Here is a 16,362-nt window from a genome sequence, read left to right as displayed (position 1 = left end):
AGATACTAATAAGAAGCCACACATCTTAAAGTGCTGCTGTAATAAAAACTATACATAATATAACCCCTGCAAATAAAATGCATCAAAAGTTGTATTTAAACAGACTGTGCAAACTATATTGTGTGGGAATATGAATATTTTACACATTGCTTTTTTTTTTATGAGAGAAAGATGTTCCTAACAGGCAACCCTAACAACCACACTTAACTGTAGTTGACATCACCTTCTACCTATGCACTTCTGAAGGCCATCATCATAGTATCTAATTATTTTCTTGGGAGGCACTCCATCACAATATGCCAGTGGTCTAATTTTCCTCCCTGCATTCTTTGAGACAGTTTGATTTTAAATAACTTCCCCCTTTTCTCTTCTACTGTTACATTTGTTTATCATGAAATAAATGTCTTTATTTCAAATGCCTCTGAATGGCTATTCACGCTACAAGTTTTAGGTCTGTCTGTGATTAAATTATTTCCTCAGACATTTAACATTCTGGAAAGTTCATGACTTATGCCCCAATACTGAGATGAGTTTTGTGGTGGGCAGACCCACAAGCCCGTGCTGAGCCCCACTGACTTCACTATCTTCACACGTTTAGAGGTTTGCTTGCATAGAGTTCACTGCAGAATCTGAGGGTTCATATGGAAAAACAGACCACATTTGAATCTGGTCCACACATGCTTAGTTTTATATTCATTTTCTGGTTCTTCTGGGCTTTTTCCACTTTCCCAAACCGTGCCGGGAAGACTAAAGGAAGCCACATACCATGGTATGCAACACACTAAAATGTTTCAGCTATTTGATTTACCTTGGCTTTGTCCCTCATGGAGCCTTTTCCCAGTATAGACATTTTTGTCAATGTTTCTTCCTGTAAACGTTTCAGTGAATTGCCACGTGGACCCAAAAGTTTTCCCACAAAGTTGAACTGTAAGGAAACAACCAAAACACAATAAAAATATTAGTCTCTAAGGTGCCACAAGTACTCCTTGTTCTTTTTGCTGATACAGACTAACATGGCTACCACTCAGAAATAAAAATATTGTAGCACTGAGGAACTGTCATCATGTAAAATTCCAACAAGGTATGAAATGTTGCTTAAGCAGCATTTTGATGTCGCTGCGAACAAAACAATATATTAGGTCATAACTTTTATAGCATTAAATAAACATATGTGGAATAGATACCACCACTTCAATAACTTCTCCCATTGTACAGAAACCTACAAACATCAATATATAAAAACTTTCAAATACTATAAAGAGAACTCAGTTCAGTTCAACTATATTATTTTAGATTTAGGACAGAAAAAGATGCCAACCCTTAAGCCCTAAGTACCTCTGGCCACTGCCTAAAAGCCCAGTTCAGTATAAAAATAAAACCAGAAGCTAGCTCAACCATATAGAGAAGCAACCAATCAAGTCTTTTTATTTCTTAAAATAAAAAGTAGCTCATGCTCCTTAAAAATTACACTGCTCTACAGCCAAAATGCTTCTGAAATAAATGTAGTCAAACTTTACTAATTCTGGGTCACTGAGAATGAAAATGATGCTTAAAATTGTTGATTGGCTCTAGTTTTCAAGATATGCTATTGGGTCAGTATATACGACCCTTGACTTGGGAATGGCGGAGGATAAGTGAGTTATAAAGGGAAGGGATCTCAATTTAAACCAGAAATGACTTAAATACATCTTTGACTGGATCTATGAATAAATCTATGACTGGGTTTGGACAGTACTTGCTTTTTAGGCAAAACAATGAATGATGCAAGCTGGTATTGCGTCATACATGATATGAATTGCATCATGTTATTCCTAGAAGTCATGGATGATGCAATCATAACGAAGCTTACATCACTCTGCTGAACAAATTGCCCTAGATCAGCTCTAGAAATCATACAGTGTCGTGCTCTCTTATTTGTCAGTGTTTGATTTTGCAAAGGGACACATTTCTGTTTAGCCAAAGTGAGCAGAGATGCCTTGTACTTGTGTGAACAGTGCAGATAACTTCTGCTATGTTTGTGGTGAAGTGACTTTTGCATCACAAAAGCGCAGTATAACCACTATGGTTAAGAAAGCCTACCACCTTTATTTTGGCTGCAAAATTGGAGATCAGGACAAGAGGTGGGCCCCACACATATGCTGCAACACTTGTGCAACAAATCTTCACCAGTGGTTGAACAGGAAAAGGAAATCTATGCCTTTTGCAGTGCCAATGATTTGGAGAGAGCCAACAGATCATACCAGCAATTGTTACTTCTGCATGGTGCCTCCACTTGGGAAAGGTGTGTCAAAGAAGAAAAAGTGGACTGTGCATTATCCAAATATTCCATCAGCTATACGCCCAGTACCCCACGGAGAAGGACTGCCAGTTCCTGATGCACCAGAATCACTCTCACTTTAGTCAGACGAGGAAGAGGATGACACTTCTGGTCCTGAACCATCCATGTCACAGGACCCACATTTTCTCCCATCCTCCTCCTCTGAACCACACCTCATAACACAAGGTGAACTGAATGACCTTGTCAGGGATTTGGAACTACCCAAGAGTAAGGCAGAGCTGTTGGGCTCCAGACTACAGCAGTGGAATCTCCTGGCAGGTGATGTTAGGGTTTCCATGTTCCGTGACCGTCAAAAGGATCTTGTCCCATTCTTCTTCATGGAAGGTGATCTTGTAGCCTGCAACAACATCGATGGTGTGATGGCAGCCCTCAACATTGTTCACGATCCATATGAGTGGAGACTGTTCATTGATTCATCCAAGATGAGTCTTAAAGCTGTTTTACTGCATAATGGCAATGTTTTGCCATCAATTCCAGTTGGTCATGCAGTCCATATGAAGGAAACCTATGACAACATGAAACAACTTTTGAGGTGCATAAACTATGACCAATATCAGTGGTAGCTTTGTGGCGATTTGAAGGTTGTTGCGCTCTTGCTTGGTCTGCAGACTGGATACACAAAGTACTGCTGTTTTCTCTGTGAATGGGATAGTCGTGCAAGAAATTCCCACTACATCAAGAAAGATTGGCCACTCCGACAGTCATTGGAGCCTGGGAGGAAAAGTGTTCAGCATCCACCACTTGTTGAATCAAGGAAGATTTTGTTACCACCCTTACACATCAAGCTGGGTCTGATAAAGAACTTTGTCAAGGCCATTGACAAAACACAAGCAGCTTTCAAGTACCTCTGAGGAAAATTTCCAAGGTTAAGTGAAGCTAAGATAAAGGAAGGTGTCTTTGTTGGTCCTCAGATTCGTGAACTTCTTCGAGATGATGCATTAGACCACGCACTGCATGGCAAGGAAAAGACGGTATGGAAAGCCTTCCAGTTAGTGGCAATAAATTTTCTCGGAAACAACAAGGCAGACAACTACAGGTTGTTGGTGGAAAACCTCTTCAAGGCATACAAAAGCCTTGGTTGCAACATGTCACTAAAGATACATTTTTTGCACTCTCATCTAGATTTTTTTCCACCGAACTGCGGAGCAGTGAGCGACGAGCACGGCGAGCAATTTCACCAGGACATTGCAACAATGGAGAAATGCTATCAGGGCAAATGGAGCCCATCAATGCTTGCAGACTATTGCTGGAGAGTGACAAGAGATGCTCCATTTAATGAATACAAGAGACAAGCCAAGAAGTGCCGAGTAGACACTGAATAGGACTAAACTATGTACATAATAGTTTTTTGCCTTTTGTTTCATAATAAATTTTATTTAGATAACCCTTTTGCTGATTTTTAAAGTGTTACATAAACAGGACAGGTGAAATATTATCATGTAAAGCAACCATAAACACATGAAAAGACCTAGGTTTACAATTTATGATTAAAACTCTATCTACACAATATACATAGACATAAAATGTAAAAACTTAAATATCTTAGAAACAGTAGCCAATCAGTTGTTTTAATTGTCATATTTGAATTCAGCACATCAAAATACATAATAAATAGCACATTTTATCTCTGAAGCAGAGATAAAACTGGTCTCAAAAATTGTAGACCAGTGTTATCTGTGAAGGAATATGCCACTCTTCCCCACCCCTCCGCCCCTCTAAAAAAAACAAACAAACCCTCCCTAAGAAGATGAGCACTTATGATTAAGGCTGCCAATTTGTCACGGAAGTCACAGAAGTCACGGATTCCGTAACTTTCCAGGACTTCTGCAGCGGCCAGTACACCTGGTGCAGGGGCAGCTCAGGCAGCCCCCGCACCAGTCACACTGGCCACTGGGGCAGTCTTGGGCCCCTGCCCTCTCCCCTCCCCAGCAGAGTTTGGGTGTGGGAGGGGGAAGGGGATTGGGGCACAGGATGGGGAGAGGCGGGCTCTGGGCAGAGCTTACCTGGGGGGCTCCCCAGAAGCGGTGACATCCCCCTCGCTCAGATGCTAGGCGGAGGCATGGCCAGGCAGCTTTGTGCGCTGACTCCAACCCCCGGGCAGCCCCATGCAAGTTTTAGTCACTGGTATTTTTAGTAAAAGTCATGGACAGGTCACAGCTGGTGAATTTTTGTTTACTGCCCATGACGTGTCCGTGACTTTTACTACAAATACCTGTGACTAAAATGTAGCCTTACTTATGATCAACAGATTTAAACAATATCAGATCAAGGTCAGAAGCCATTTCCAAAGATCAAGGAGCTGTTATGGAGAACATCCTATCGGCAGCTCCCACTTGTTGATACCAAGGTGCTCAAGCACCTAGGTTGATCTCAACTGCGATCTGTCAGAAAAAGAAAGGAGATACAATAGCATAATGATAAAAATTCCTATATTTTCTATATGCCTGAGTGTCTGTCTGGAGAGGTAATACTGAAAGGTAATCTATTGCAGGAGTTATTTTCTCAGACACGGACCATAATACCTTTTTGATCCCATGATTAACAAGAATTAGAACATCAGTTCTAACAGAAAGATTAGAAAAAACAGTTACCTACCTTTTGTAACTGTTGTTTTTCGAGATGCGTTGCTCACGTCCATTACACATTAGGTGCGCGCACGGATGTTGGAAACTTTTTCCCTTAGCGGCTCCCGTTGGGTCGGCAGGGGAGCCCCCAGATTGGCACCTCCATGCTGGTGCATATATACCCCTGCCGACCCGACCCCCCTTCAGTTCCTTCTTGCCGGAGACTCCGACAGAGAGGAAGGAGGGTGGGAAGTGTAATGGACGTGAACAACACATCTCGAAGAACAACAGTTACGAAAGGTAGGTAACCATTTTTTCTTTTCGAGTGCTTGTTCACATCCCTTCCACATTACGTGACTCACAAGCTTACCATAGGAGGAGGGTAGGAGTCATGGAACAATTGATTGAAGAACAGCCCTGCCAACCACCGCATCATCTCTGGCTTGCTGGTTGTCTGCATAGTGGGCTGTGAATGTGTGCACCGACTAGATGGCTGCTTTACAGATCTCCTGGATCGGGACGTGTGCCAGGAAAGCTGTTGAGGATGTTCGTGCCCTCGTCGAGTCAGCTGTGATCGCCGGGGCTGGAACCTTGGCAAGCTCATAGCAAGTAAGGATGCAGTCCGCAATCCACAATGATATACATTGCGCCGAGACTGGAAGCCCTTTCATTCTATCGACTATGGCGACAAACAACTGTGTCGACTTGCGGAAAGGTTTAGTTCGCTCCAAATAGAATGGCAGGGCCCTTCGGACATCCAGAGTGTGCAGGCTACGGTGACCGGTGTGGTTTAGGAAAGAACACTGGCAAACAAATGTCCTGTCCCATATGAAATTGTGAGACTATCTTAGAGAGGAATTTTGGGTGTGGCCTGAGTTGCATTTTGTCCCTAGAGAAAAATGTATAAGGAGGCTCCAAGGTTAGGTCTCTCAACTCGGACACCTTCCTCGCCTACGTAATGGCCACCAGGAACACCACCTTCCAGGAGAGGTGAAGGAGAGAGCAAGAGGCCAGGGGCTTGAACGGTGGCCCCCATGAGCTTGGAAAGGACCAGATTAAGGTTCCAGGGAGGGACCGGCGGGCGTGAGTAAGGGAACACTCTCTCCAGTCCCTTGAGGAACCGCACCACCATGGGGTTAGAGAACACAGAGCATCCGGATTCCCCCGGGTGGGGGGAACGCTGAAATGGCAGCTAGATGTACTCTGAGGAAGGAGTGAGACCCTGATGCTTGAGGTGCAGGAGGTATTCTAAGATGACTGGAATAGTGGCCTGGAGTGGCTGTATCTGCTTAGGCTCACACCAGCAAGAAAATCTTTTCCACTTAGCTAGGTAAGCTGCCCTAGTGGAAGGCTTCCTACTGCCAAGGAGAATCTGCTGTACTGGAACAGAGCACTGGCTCTCCATAGCGTTTAGCCAGAGTGCTTCCATGCCATGAGATGCAGAGACTGCAGATCCGGGTGGAGCAGGCGCCCGTGGTCCTGCATGATGAGGTCCCGGTATAGGGGCAGGGCAATCAGGGTGGCCACTGACAGCTCTAACAGGGTTGTAAACCGGTGCTGACAAGGCCAAGCTGGGGAGATCAAAATTATCATTGCCTTGTCCCTGCGAACTTTGAGGACTCTGTGGATGAGCGGGAGCAGAGGGAAGGCGTACTTCAGATTCCTGCTCCAAGGGATCGCGAATGCATCTGCGACTGAGCCCGGACTGTGGTTCTGGAATGAACAAAACTGCGGACATTGGCTGTTGTCCTTAGTGACAAAGAGGTCCATTGAGGGAAACCTCCTCTTCTGGAAGACTGACTGCAAGATGTCTGATCTCATCGACCACTCGTGCACATGGTATGACCTGCTGAGGCTGTCCGCTAGCTTGTTTCATTCTCCCGGGAGATATAACGCTACGAGATGGATGGAGCGGGCTCTACAAAAGTCCCACAGGAGAAGGGCCTCTCAGCAGAAGGGAGAGGAGTGGGCTCCGCCCTGCTTGTTTTATATAAACATGGCGGTAGTGTTGTCTGTCAGAACTGTCATGCTGTGACCTTCCAGAGTAGGGTGAAAGGTTTGGCAGGCTAGACAAACCGCCCTGAGCTCCTTCACATTGATATGGAGCAACATCTCGGCTTTGGACCACAAACCCTGTGTCCTTAGGTCCCTTAAGTGAGCTCCCCAGCCGAAGTCTGATGTGTCTGTCACCAGCGTCAGAGCAGACTGCAGTGCGGCGAATGGGATACCCTCGCATACTACTGGCCAACTGGGCCACCAGCACAGGGAGTCCAACACCTGGGCCGGAACCGTCACAACAAGGTTTAGGGGATCTCTGCCTGGGCGATACGACCGGGCAACCCACACTTGTAAAGTCCTGAGCCGTAGTCGAGCGTATTTGACTACGTGAGTGCACGCTGCCATGTGCCCTAGGAGCTGCAGGCAGCATCTAGCTGTGATAGTGGGGAATCTTAGCATCGAGTCTATGACCCACTGGATGGCCAGGAACCTGGATTCCGGAAGGCTCGCTCATGCTGGACCGAGTCCAGCACTGCACCGATGAACTCCAGCATTTGGGTTGGTATCAGGGAAGACCTGGGCATGTTGAGAGAAGACCCAGCTTGCAGAATGCATCTAGGGCCACCGTCAGATGGAAGCAAACCTCCTCTTCGGACTGACCCGCGAGGAGCCAATCATCAAGGTATGGGTATACCCGTATTCTCCTCTTTCGCAGAAAGGCTGCCACTACTGACATGCATTTCGTGAACATACGGGGGAGGACCGTAAACTGGTAATGGCGCTGGTTTATGGTGAACCGCAGGAACCGCCGATGAGCGGGGTGAATAGGAATGTGAAAGTACACATCTTTCATATCGAGGGCAGCGTACCAATCCCCCGGATCCAGGGACGAGATTATAGTGCCTAGGGAGACCATGTGGAAGCGGACCTTGACTAAGAACTCGTTGAGCCTGCGAAGGCCTAAAATGGGCCGAAGGCCCCCCCTTTGCCTTTGGGATGAGAAAATAGCAGGAGTAAAACCCCTTCCCCCTTAGTTCCCGAGGGACTTCCTCCACCGCCCCCGCCTCTAGGAGCAACTGTACCTCCTGCATAAGGAGTTGCTCGTGAGAAGGGTCCCTGAAGAGGGACAGGGAAGGGGGCTGGGTTGGAAGGAAGGAAGGAGAACTGTATCATGTAACCCACTTGTACCATGTGTAAGACCCAACGGTCCAACGTTATACAGGACCACACCTGGAAGAAGTGGGACAAGCGATCCAAGAAACATGGGGAAGGATCCAGGAGCTGGGTTGGTACGCTGTCCTCGAGCGTACCTTCAAAACCTCTGCTTGTTGCCACGGTTGGGGCTTGAATGGCTTCCTCTGAGTTGCCAGGATGTGCATGCCTAATGACTTGAGGGTTGCCCGGGAGTCTTTAAGGCTATGCAGCCTGGTATCTGTCTGGTCGGAAAAGAGGCCAGACGCTTCAACAGGGAGGTCCTGGATGGTGTTCTGGACCTCTGGCGGAAGGCCTGAAGCCACGCCGAACACCTCATCACCACACCTGAGGCGATTGTTCTGGCTGCTATGTCTGCTGAGTCCAGAGAGGCCTGTAAAGAGGTCTTGGCAACTGCCTTTCCCTCTTCCATGAGGGCCGTGAGTTCAGGCTGAGAGCCCTGGGGCAATGAGTCTTTAAATTTGGAAATTGCTGCCCAGGAATTAAAATTGTGCCTGTTTAGGATCGCCTGCTGGTTACCAATCTGTAATTGGAGGCCCCCAGAGGAGTAGACCTTCCTTCTGAAGAGTTCCAAACGTTTAGCCTACTTGGCCTTGCGGGCCGGGACTTGCTGGCCATGACGCTCCCGTTCATTTATGGCTGAGATGACCAGCGAACAGGGGGCAGGATGAGAAAAAAGGAAATCGTATCCCTTGGAAGTGGCGAAGTACTTCCTCTCTACCCCCTTTGCCGTCGGTGTGCTGGAGGCTGGGGTTTGCCAGACCGTCTTGTAGTTAGACTGAATGGTCTTTATGAGCAGGAGCACAATTCTGGAGGGGCCTTCAGGGCTTAGTATGTCCACCATAGGATCCTCCTGCTCCACCACTTCCTCTGCCTGTAGGCCCAAGTTCTGGGCGACCCTGCAGAGCAGCTCCAGATGTGCCCTCTGGTAAATCAGGGGAGGCCCTGACACCGCCGTACCCGCCACAGCTTCGTCTGGGGCCTGCTGTGCTTCCTCTGTCTGCTCTTCCTGCCCCTCATCATAGGCCGGGGGCACGTCCGAGCCCTGCCTGGTTGATTGTCCCCAGGATGGCCCCAGACTCGGCGTCGCTTCCACTCGCCAGTGTTCCGGAGAAGCATCTGGTGCCCTGGATACTGTAGCCTCCTTGGGTGCGGAGGGGTGCCTGCATAGGGACTGGGACCGATGCACTGAATAGCCGGACCTCGAAGCTCTAGAGGAGGTTCCTTGCTGATGATGATAGGCCCACGGTGTCCAAAAGGGCCGTTGTCCTGGCGGGCCCCATTCGGGATGCCACATGGTCTGGGGCTCCCTGCTAGCCGGTATCCTGTGGGCATAGCTGGAGTGGCCTGAGTCGACCTCGGATTCTGAGGACGCTAACCTCGAATGTCAAGCTAGTGCCGTGGCACGGTGCCGTCAGGAGGCTGGAGAGCGGCTCCTCACCGACCGGGACCAGGATCGGTACCGATGCTCCCGGGACCGGGGATTGCGGCCTTATATCCCCTCGGTGCCGGCTTAGTGACGGTGCCAGGGAGCGGTGCACCAACGGAGCCGGTGCGGTGTGCTGGCTCAGTTCCGGTGCCATCAAGTCCCGCTGAGTCAAAGGTAGCCAGCAGTCCACAGAGGCTGAGCTCGACCGGGACCGGCGCCGGGAGCGGTGCCTGGGTGGTGACCTCGAGCGGCGCACCATTGCCGGCTTGCTTCTGGACGGCACTCCTTGAGAGGGAGGGGACTTGCCGCCGACAGCTTGATGAGGTCTTTTGCTGCCTCAGAAGTGTCTGGAGTGGAGGGCTGTTCTAGGATGTCCTCCAGCCTTTCTTCCGCACTCAACCCACTTAGCCCGGGGCTCAACGGGCCCTGCGGTATCGGAGCCACCGGTGCTGGTGCATGTCCTGGTGCCGCACTGCCCTTTTGAGTGCTCGGTCCCTTGGGAGGCGCCACCTTCTTATGTGGGGAGCACCCTCTATCGCCTTTCGGGTGCCCCTTCGACTGTACTGGAGAGGTCGAGTGGTGCCAGGGCTTGTCCTGTTGCCTCGGTGCCACATACTTGCAGTGCCCCACTGGTGCCGGATCACGGACTGATGCAGGGGCACTCCACACCGAGGACGCTGGCACCAAAGCCTGCTGGTCCGAGGCCGCAGTTTGCAGCGTGCCCTCCATGAGCAACTGCTTGAGGTGAAATTCTCTTTCTTTCTTGGTTCTTGGCGTAAAGGCCTTACAGATTTTGCAGCGCTCAGTCTGGTGCGCTTCCCCCAAACAACGGAGAGACATGTCGTGGGGATCACTGATCGGCATAGGCTTGCGCCACGTGGCACAAGCCTTAAACCCTTGGCCCTGCAGCATGCCCCGCAGCCCAGGGATGGTGCTGGAAACGACTTCCAGACACATAAACAAAGGAAGCTTAACCATCTACTATTAAGAAGTGCTAACTACTGATAACTATTAACTACAGATAACTGCTAATTAGTGATAACTGCTACAAACTGTGCTAAGGGATCACTCGCAAGCGAGAGACGAGTTATTCCAACACCGCCACAGACGGTAAGAAGGAACTGAAGGGGGGTCGGGTCGGCAGGGGTATATATGCACCAGCTTGGAGGCGCCACTCTGGGGGCTCCCCTGCCGACCCGACGGGAGTCGCTAAGGGAAAAAGTTTCCGATGTCCGTGCACGCACCTAATGTGGAATGGACGTGAACAAGCACTCGAAGAAGAACCCAATATTGGAGTGGTCAATGAACATTTAAGCATAATATACAAAAATATTAAATCTTTCTTTCAGGAGGGGATCAATCTTAGCTAGAAATTAATGTGAAATAAAATCTTACCAGATAGCTTAATCTGTCTCTAGTTAGGATTTCCACGAATTCTTTATTAAGATGTTACAAAATTTTCAATAGCCTTAAGCTTCCAGTCTTCTACACATTATATATTTAAACAGACTGCTAGTTAGTTGATCCCCTCCTTATAGATTTAATGGTTTTGGTTAATCATCATTGCTTACAAACAGTAGCCTTATATTTAACATGTACACAAGGCTATTTCTGTAGAAACAGAACCGCTAGAAACACAGAGTCAGGTAAGCTATTAGAGGAAGTAATAGAAAGAAATCTTCAATGCATACATAAAGGAGGATAATTCATTATAGTAAACAATGCTGAAATGTATTTCAGAATGTCAAGTGCTTATTTTATTACATAAATCAGAAGACAGAACTTTAATACTTATCCAAAATATCAATTAGAAATATTTAGCTTCAATTCTTCTCTCAATGCCATTTGATAAAAGTAGTTTATAAAAACAAAATTGTTTTTCATAGTCTTCCCACATAACCCTATACAGTAAATACTATTTACAAAATTAAAATAAATTTAATGTATAATTAATTACAGTTGCTGAACTTCACTTCCCTTTGAAAACAAAAAGCCTTTCCAATTCATTTTAACTACTAGGCTCTCCTAACTAGCAGGCATTAGATTCAAAAGAACAAAAACAAAACACAGTACACACTTTATCCTGAGGGAAGTAAAATCCACCTCAAATACACCACTCTCAAATCTCTGCAATATTCACATAGGAGAAAACAAGCAGAACAAACCAGAACTCACGTAACTAAAAATAATTTAGCTTCACCAATCAATTACAAAATGCCTGAAGGTAGAAGCTAGTCATCATGTGCAAGCTAAGTAGATGACATCTTCTAGTCAACACATCATTTAGTGAACAAGGAACTGTGTTAGCTATGCCCTTATGTCAGATCAAGAACTGCTCTCTGTGCTCTGATTTCAGAGTAGCAGCTGTGTTAGTCTGTATCCGCAAAAAGAAGAACAGGAGTACTTGTGGCACCTTAGAGACTAACAAAATTTATTAGAGCATAAGCTTTCGTGGACTACAGCCCACTTCTTCGGATGCATATAGAATGGAACATATATTGAGGAGATATATATACACACATACAGAGAGCATGAACAGGTGGGAGTTGTCTTACCAACTCTGAGAGGCCAATTAATTAAGAGAAAAAAAACTTTTGAAGTGATAATCAAGTTAGCCCAGTACAGACAGTTTGATAAGAAGTGTGAGAATACTTACAAGGGGAGACAGATTCAATGTTTGTAATGGCTCAGCCATTCCCAGTCCTTATTCAAACCGGAGTTGATTGTGTCTAGTTTGCATATCAATTCTAGCTCAGCAGTCTCTCGTTGGAGTCTGTTTTTGAAGTTTTTCTGTTGTAATATAGCCACCCGCAGGTCTGTCACTGAATGACCAGACAGGTTAAAGTGTTCTCCCACTGGTTTTTGAGTATTTTGATTCCTGATGTCAGATTTGTGTCCATTAATTCTTTTGCGTAGAGACTGTCCGGTTTGGCCAATGTACATGGCAGAGGGGCATTGCTGGCACATGATGGCATATATCACATTGGTATATGTGCAGGTGAACGAGCCCCTGATGGTATGGCTGATGTGATTAGGTCCTATGATGATGTCACTTGAATAGATATGTGGACAGAGTTGGCATCGGGATTTGTTACAAGGATAGGTTCCTGGGTTAGTGGTTTTGTTCAGTGATGTGTGGTTGCTGGTTGTAGATCTACAACCTATCCTGAAAGATGATCCTTTACTCTCACAGATCTTGGGAGACAGACCTGTCCTCGCTTACAGACAACCCCCCAACCTAAAGCAAATACTCACCAGCAACCACACATCACTGAACAAAACCACTAACCCAGGAACCTATCCTTGTAACAAACCCCGATGCCAACTCTGTCCACATATCTATTCAAGTGACATCATCATAGGACCTAATAAGTTTTACAACAGAAAAACTTCAAAAACAGACTCCAACGAGAGACTGCTGAGCTAGAATTGATATGCAAACTAGACACAATCAACTCCGGTTTGAATAAGGACTGGGAATGGCTGAGCCATTACAAACATTGAATCTATCTCCCCTTGTAAGTATTCTCACACTTCTTATCAAACTGTCTGTACTGGGCTAGCTTGATTATCACTTCAAAAGGTTTTTTTCTCTTAATTAATTGGCCTCTCAGAGTTGGTAAGACAACTCCCACCTGTTCATGCTCTCTGTATGTGTGTATATATATCTCCTCAATATATGTTCCATTCTATATGCATCCGAAGAAGTGGGCTGTAGTCCACGAAAGCTTATGCTCTAATAAATTTTGTTAGTCTCTAAGGTGCCACAAGTACTCCTGTTCTTCTTTCTGTGCTCTGAGAAGCTCTAAATACATTATAACTCTCATATTTCAAAACTGTCAAATCCATGCTGCAAATCTTTAAAGTTTTGATGGTTTGAAGATATAACAGCTGGAGCCAGCTTAAAACCCTGAAAAAAATTGAAGATTAGTACAAGGGTGACTAACATAGGGTTCACAAGCCAGATTCAGTCTCAAGGACCCCTTCCTGCAACATTCTCCAAAGACCAAGTGTAGAATACACAGATTATATCTCTCTCTATATATAGATATATATTTTAAATCTAGTTTGCTGCCCTGTTCATATAAAAAGAAAAAAAACCTACAAACTAGAAAAGGTAGGAAGTAAACCCCCTACAAAAGTTTGCTTTGAGCAGGGGTTGGACTAGATGACCTCCTGAGGTCTCTTCTAACCCTAATCTTCTATGATTCTAAAAATGGATAAAAACATGGGAAAAGAACATTTGCCCCAAATGGGGATTTGATTTCCCAAACTAAACTATTGTTTCAGCTCCTATTCAAGTTAAACGCCTGAGAAACACTCGATTGGAAAGAGTTCTTTGTTTGAGATTCAATACAAGATATGAACCCACATATTCCAAAGCATAAATCAACCAATAACGGATTATTATTTATATTGCTGTAGTTTCAAATGCCCAAATCAAAGTCAGGGCCCCTCATGCATGGTGCTGTACAAACTTCTTGTAAGAGAAGCTGAAGCCATCTTTGACCCTACTCTAAATTATAGTGGGGACTGAATTCCCCCTCAAGAGCCCTTGTGAAACAGGGGAACACAAAATGATTTAAACCCACCTTTGTGCTCGGATACCCAGCTACGCTGAGCAGAGCTCCAGTGTAGCAGAGGATCTGGGCAAAAGACTCTGGTTTTAGTTGTTATTCAATTAAATGCCTGAAAAACACTCAAGAAAAAAAGAGGTCTTGGTTAAACATACAAAACACCTGTCCCTACAATTAAGAGATTAAAAAAAAATTCACAACGTAAATTTTAGACCTCCAAGACTTCCAGCAAAACCAGAGAGAACTAGATTTGACCTTTCCTGATATTTCCGAGATTAAAAATCCAAAAATACGGACAATTATTTTTTAAACCTTTCAGACCTTTCTGCTACACATTATAAAGAAGCAAAAAGGAACACAAATCATTTTCACCCCACTTTGAAAGTCACCTTTAACTGGAGGATAATTTTATTTAAAATTTATGTAGAGTGGTAAAAAACATAAGAAGATTGTTCATTTTAGGTAATGAAGAACAGTTAAAAATAATCCTATCCACTGACAACATTACTTCAAAAGAAACATTTCCATTTGAAATTTTTCTGTGTTAAATATATTCAATAATTGGTATTTTGAAAAACAAGTCTTAGCACTAATATAGTGCATCAGTTTAACCTAATCATTGTACAGATTTATTTCCTACACAACCCCCAAATTTAAAGTGTGCCTAGTTATATATACACAGGATTAAAGATCTCTTTTTATCCTACCACAACATCCCATTAATAGGAAAATGTATCAGTGTCTTACCTGAACATTTCCTTTCTTGGAATAATGAGGTCCACATATCCTTGACACTGGGTGCACTGCTGAATGCAGCCTTGAAGGCAGACCAAAACCTGTCAGTCAGAGGCAGGGGAGGTGTGACTCCACCACTGAGAAACCACCATTTGAGACATTTACACAGCATTTGAAAAACTAAGCACTCTATCAATAAGGAAAATTAGGCATTAAGACTAAACAGAACAATCCTCCTGCGGAGTAAGAAATTCAGCGAATGATAAACTTGAGTGCCATTTAATAATTTGATATTTTTCCCAGTTAACAGCCCATTCAGGTTGGGTTGGACCAATGGACCTCATTACTCCAAGTAAGGAAATTTTCAGTTAAGACACACATATATTTTCCTATTTTCTTATTCATAATGAGGTCCACAGGTCCATGACATTGGGATTTTCATACCAGCATCTACTCAGGGGAACTTTACACAGTTGTGTACAGATGCTAAATATAATCCTTTTCTAATAGTTACTGGGATACTAAAGCAAGGGGCACCCATCTATTGAAGGCCAGATCAGATGATGACTGTAGAATTTGAAAGTGGCATGAAGAGTTAGCCACGTGGCTGTTTTCCACATTTCCTCTTATGAGAATGATCTTTCTGCCCATAAAGCTCCCACAAGTCTGAGAGATTGAGCTCTGATACTAGAAAACACAGTTATGCTTCTTTGACTCCTGTATTCTGAGATACAATATCTCAGCCACCTGGAAATGGAGAATTCCAAAGCCTTCTTTCCCTCTGGCACAAGATAAAACACAAACAAAACATTTGCCTTTCTGACCTGAGCTGTGTGGTGAATATATACTTTTTCAGCTCAGCAGACATCCTAAAGTAAGCCACACTTTCTCTTTGGGAGATTTGCTGAAGGATGGAAGAATAATTTCCTGTGCTCTCTAGAGAGTGGAGTTTATCTTTGGTATGAAGACAAGGTCGAATCTTGAGCATCACTTCAGCTTTACGCAAGGTACAATATTGAGTTTTCAGAAAACCAGCTCCCAACTCAAGACACTGAATAGCCATGACTGCAATCAGAAAGGCCATTTCAATGGTTAGAAAGTAATAGGCCACCTTCATGACAGGTTCAAATGGAAGGCCTGTAATGGCATGGAGAACCAGGTAAGATCCCACAAAGGAACTTTAGGCATCTCAAGAGGATGTAGAAGAGATACTGCTCTCATAAGAAGAATGCTGGATATTTGGGTAAGATGAAATTCACTACTTGTCTATTGCAATAAGGATGTTAGACAAAACAGCAACTTGACCTCAGTGTTTGAACAGTCAGGCTTATCACCTGGAGTCCATCCGGAAGAAACTTGAGAATCTGCAGTAACAATGCAAATGGAGGCGTGAGACCCTTCCTGGTGGTAATGGGTAAACCTCAACCAGTCCCATGAATATGTGGAGTTGTGGATTTATTTCTGGAATCTAGAATTGTGGATATTACCACTCTGAATAACCTCTTTGGC

The 16,362-nt window shown here is 45.1% G+C and overlaps 1 protein-coding gene across 5 annotated transcripts in view; it reads right to left on the bottom strand.

Annotated features, from left to right (window-relative positions):
• KHDRBS3 (KH RNA binding domain containing, signal transduction associated 3) overlaps positions 1-16,362 on the bottom strand; it is a 216,552-nt gene that overhangs the window by 123,588 nt on the left and 76,602 nt on the right. For 4 of the 5 annotated variants that reach the window (XR_002888342.3, XR_010599026.1, XM_024102715.3 and 1 more), the window contains exon 3: positions 809-925. The exons of the other annotated variant lie outside the window; for it this stretch is intronic. Coding sequence is in view for 2 of the 4 variants with exons in the window: in XM_024102715.3 (XP_023958483.1) it covers positions 809-925 (117 nt within the window). In the remaining 2 variants the exon portion in view is untranslated. The remainder of the gene's footprint in view (positions 1-808; positions 926-16,362) is intronic. 5 annotated transcript variants of the gene reach the window in all.

Source organism: Chrysemys picta, chromosome 2 (assembly GCF_011386835.1).
Source record: "Chrysemys picta bellii isolate R12L10 chromosome 2, ASM1138683v2, whole genome shotgun sequence".
Lineage (NCBI taxonomy): Eukaryota > Metazoa > Chordata > Testudines > Emydidae > Chrysemys > Chrysemys picta.
Note: the sequence above shows the minus strand (reverse complement) of the source record. Positions and strands in the feature narration are given on the sequence as shown.